This window comes from Cibotium barometz, chromosome 10 (genome assembly GCF_041138505.1).
Source record: "Cibotium barometz isolate CiBa-2024 chromosome 10, ASM4113850v1, whole genome shotgun sequence".
In the NCBI taxonomy this organism is placed as follows: Eukaryota; Viridiplantae; Streptophyta; class Polypodiopsida; order Cyatheales; family Cibotiaceae; genus Cibotium; species Cibotium barometz.
Genome location: NC_141055.1, coordinates 4,216,142 through 4,220,967, shown reverse-complemented (window position 1 = coordinate 4,220,967; position 4,826 = coordinate 4,216,142). Strand labels below are relative to the sequence as shown.

General features: G+C 40.5%; 1 protein-coding gene across 1 annotated transcript; it reads left to right on the top strand.

Moving 5' to 3' along the window:
- The first annotated feature begins 1,623 nt into the window (after window positions 1-1,623).
- Window positions 1,624-2,445, top strand: LOC147634452 (uncharacterized). The gene has a single exon (XM_086803515.1). It carries the CDS (start codon window positions 1,669-1,671, stop codon window positions 2,428-2,430), a length of 762 nt encoding a protein of 253 aa, XP_086659641.1. The 5' UTR covers window positions 1,624-1,668; the 3' UTR covers window positions 2,431-2,445.
- The last annotated feature ends 2,381 nt before the right edge of the window (window positions 2,446-4,826 follow it).

The following is a 4,826-nucleotide window of genomic DNA, read 5'->3' as shown; positions in this document are numbered from 1 at the left end:
GGTTGAGTGTGTGTGGCTCAGACGGCTTATGGCTGACTTGGGTGTTGGACAGGAGTCTGCCACCTCTATCTTCACTGACAGTCAGAGCGCATTGGCAGTTGCGAGAAACCCAGTTTTTCATGCTCGCACAAAGCACATTGAGGTGCATTATCACTATGTCAGGGAGAGACTCTCAGCAGGAGAGATCAGCTTGGCCTATGTGCCAACACAGGACAACCTCGCCGATCTTTTCACAAAGGCGCTTCCTCGTGAGAAGTTCGAAGCTTTCCGCAAAGCTTTGGGCCTTTGTGGATTGATCTACTTCGGGCATGGCACTCCCCTATACATGAGTGCCAGCTCTCGTTCACACCATCACTCCCAGGTGGGATTTGTTGGCATATATATAGGCAGTGATGTGTGTGAACACACTTAGGACCGCCGGGGCACTTTTTCCCTCTTTAGGAGGTTTTTTCCCCCGGCTTGTATATACGCCCATCCTTCTAGGGCTAACTTATCTTTGTACATTGACACAATCTAATACACTTTGTGTTGTGTGCATTCTTGCTTCTTCTTCTCCAAGCTTTGTGTGCTTTCCTGCAACCCTAATTCCAACATGGTCGATCCATAATGTGAACCTGACTATATGAACTGATGCTATAACTATGCTATACTCTAGTAATCTAAATATGGCTGACACACAACCTTCATCCACTGACATCATACCAACAATAATCTCACCAACTATGCATGTGGCATAAGTGTGGAAGCTATTGCCTGGGCAGGTAATCAATGTTCGTAGTGCTAGTGGAGCTCAATATCTCAACAACACACACACATAGATCACCAAGTATATATAGAAATATAAAGCTCATGGCGATGCTCTAAAATACTTACAAAAGACCACTTGCTCGAGAGGTAGAGTTGAAGGCTTCTTGATGTTCTTAACACACATTCTTAACATTGATGTTCTTAGAGATGAGAAAGCGGAGAGTTTATATAGAGAGCATCCCCATTGTGCTTATCAAGTAATGTAAGTGGTTGGTATGTGTGCTACCCTTCTCACAAGAGTTCCAACGTGCAAGCTTTTGGGATCAGCCTTCCCCCCCCCTTCCCTTCACACACACATATTTAGCCCACTCCCTTTCCCAAGCTCTCTCAAGAAATGTTGAATGTATGTTGTTACCATCGTACTTTCAAGCTTTAAACTCTTCTTTTGCCTTCTTGCTCTTCCCAATTTGTTTCAAAGACTCGTTGATTGTTATCGTCATCACATTGATCATTCTAGTTTAGGACTTCTCCTCTCCTTCTTTTTGTGTGAGAAATTATTTTAAAAAAATGTTTCTTTAAATACAAGGCTAAGTAAAATTATAATCGGTTTTTCACAATTTGAGCTGTGAAAATTACAGTTAAGGGGACGGTTTTTTAATGTGACAATCTTTACAAAATGGCAAGACTCAATACTTATATATATATATATATATATATAACTATTGATTAAAAAAAACAAAAACAAAATGGCAAGACTCCCGTTTGCAACTTGTTTAGAAAGGACTTTAAATGAGGTGTAAAAGAAATGAAAGGCACGTCTGAGTGATCAACAATGAATAAATACTTTTTTTTATATAAAATAATCTGGAAGCATCTTCAACTATTAGGGCGCGCGCGCATCAGGAAGCGAGGGGGGATGAGATGTTAGTGGCCATGAAAGGCCACCCTGGGTGTGGCAAGTCCACTGTAGCCAGGAGTCTGGGCAGAGCACTGCAGTGGCCCGTGCTCGACAAGGACGACATACGCGACTGCACCCGCCCTCTCGAAACCGCCCTATCCCAACACCATTCTCTACCCTCCTCCTCCTCCTCCTCTTTGCTAAACGCCTTCGCCTACCAGGCCCTGTGGCGCTTGGCGGAGACGCAGTTGCAGCTGGGGCTGAGCGTCATAGTGGACTGCCCCCTCTCCCGCCCCTCCCTCTTCGCTTCCGCTCTGTCCCTTGCCACTCTCCACAGTAAACGCCTCATTATCATCGAGTGCGTGGCGTCCGACGCCCACGAATGGGAGCGCAGATTAGTCGCTAGGGCTGCGACGGCGGCAACAATGCAGGGGACCTCTGACGGGAGAGAATTTCACATTAACAAAGCAAATCCAAACGTCAGTCCACCAAGCGTCGCCACCTCAGGAAGAGCAAGTTCAGAAGTCCGCCAAGAGCCTGCTGCCCATGGAAGCGCAACTGATTGCCCTGCAGGCTGGCACAAACCAGGACGTTGGGAAGATCTGCAGGCTCTCGTTGAGGGTTACGAGGGGTGCTGGGACTACGACACCGCCTCCTCCTCCCCGTCTGCCAGGAAGCTGGTTGTTGACACCACCGCTTTCTCTCAAGACGACCTCTTCTCTGCCGTGCTGGAATGGCTTCATTGTGTCACAGATGATACCCCCTCCGTTTCGTATATACCTTGACTCATTTTCCTCTTCTGTTTTTCTCTTTTTTCTTACTGTACAGCTAAAGAGCCATGTCAAAACTCATTGCATTTGCATTTGTAGTTAGAACAGCCATTTCTGATGAACATGTGTGAAAACATGGTACGAATTATGACTGTCTTTTTTATTAAAAGGCATGAGGGATTATATTAAAACAAAACCGAACTGATTACAAAATGCTTTTTACACATAGAAGCATAACTCTTTAATGGATAGATCTTTTAAATGCTAGAAGTTCTGAAATTTTTTCTACTACTGATTCATCCCTCTTGTTGATGATCCTCATCTCTTCTTCTACTGCTTCCCATGCTTGATTGAATTGGGAGTTTGTTGCTTGGGTGAGTTTATTAAGTTTCTTGTTGGCTCTATTGATTGACTCTTGGTGCTTTATGAATTATGACTTTTGTTCTCAAACGTTTCTCGATTCCAGTATTTACTCTTATTTGATCATTTACACTAGCATTAAAAAATTGGAAACTTACCTACTTCGAAAATTGAACCACCTCTATTGTCATGTCATGTGTACGAGTGAATGTTCCAAAAAAATCATTTTCTCAAAAAGTGGAAGACCTTCATGTAAGAATTGTAAAATTATTTATAAAAGAAAATCTTGAAATCCGAAGGTTTTTGTTCTATAACTTCTCAAAATTTGGAGGTATTTGTACCTTAAAGTTTTAGATTTGAAGGTATTTTATGTTAGTGCAAACTACACTAAACTCTGATTTTTTTTGAACAGAGATGTGTACTCCCCTATTTGTAAATGCAATTGAGACCATTGGATACATAGTTGCCTTGTGGTAAGTGTACCCGTTGCTCGAAAAATGAAAGTTTTCAACCAATCAAAATATAACCAACTCTTAAATCAATCTAGTTTTTGTTTCCAAAATCTCTATCTACTATATGTTCTATAACTAAAATATATTTAAAAACATTCCTTAAAATAAGGGATACTTAATATCTCAATCGGTTTTTCTTAATTCTGGTCGGTACAAATATAGTAGGATGGTAACTTTTTACCACTAGATGTCACGTCCTTTTTAGCATTTTGGTTATAAAATACTTGCAAATTTTTAAAATGCTCGAAAAAAATTACACTAAAATAGAAAAAAACTTGTTATATTTCACCAAACCTATCAATTTTGAAGAGCAAGGGTGCCCGTCAAAAATCAAGCATGATTAGACTAATGGGACCTTGTTCACACGTTTACCCACCACATTGCCCAACCTCTCTTCCATGACTTGCCAGTCCACCTCATGCCCATCCTGGTCCTAGCATGCTTGATGAAGGGCATAGGGCATAAGCCTTACGTAAAGAAAATATTGAGTGAAGAGATAAAGTATGCATGCTAATTATAAGAAATGGACAAATCTATTTGGGCTAACATTTTCTCGACAGTCTAGTTGATAGGTAACCATGAGCCCATTCAATAATAAACACATCCTAGAATGGCCAAAGTGAAAATCATGTTGAGTCCCATTAGCATGTGAAATATGCTACTACCTAGCTCAATGTGTGTACCCAAGCTTACTATGACATGGAAGTAGGGTGGGCATTGTTGGATATCCTTTAGGAGAATGGATTAAATCCTTTTTTGCTCCTACATAAGACTTATTGTTCTATAGGAAGATATGAAGAGAGAGGTCCAAAGGTTTTATGTATTTATCTCAAAAATATGTATCTTTTGGATAAGATAATCACTATTGAGATAACCATGCCACACTCTCTCTTCTTCCTTATGGGGATAGAACTTCCAAAGCATGTAATATCACATGAGAACTATCATGTGTCTCGTATAGACTTAGGGACTACGAAAATTTTCAAATAATAAATGTATGCAGTGAAATCCTATTGGATGGTTGTGTATAGCCACACCCATTTTGGCCTTGACTTAGAACAACTAACAAATCAACACCTTTTTCAAGTACTTACAGGCATTTAGTTGGATAAATATGAAAAGCATAAAGTGGATGCTGTAAGTCTTGCAAATCATGCAGGACGTTTATCACCTAGTGGCTTAAAAAATCAAGGACCACTACAACACATGAGAGCAAACAAATGATGATGCAAAAAGTATCACTAACGCTGGTTTTGATGATAGAAACACTTGAAATTTTGAAATTTCTATTTAAGGTATTTTGAGGTGATCTTTTTTGCACCAAATTTATGTGTGTTTTGCACCTTTCTTCAACCTAGTTTCATTTTCATGTGTACCCTCTCTCAACTCTCCAATTTGATATAATTTAGTAAAAATATGATAATTTAATGCCCTTTTCATGAAGTTGATGTGATGTTTACAGAGCCAGTTTTGGTAGATTCGGGGGGCTCATAGGACCTTGGCGGCTCCTCCCATTTCTAGGGGTTCCATTGTTACTCT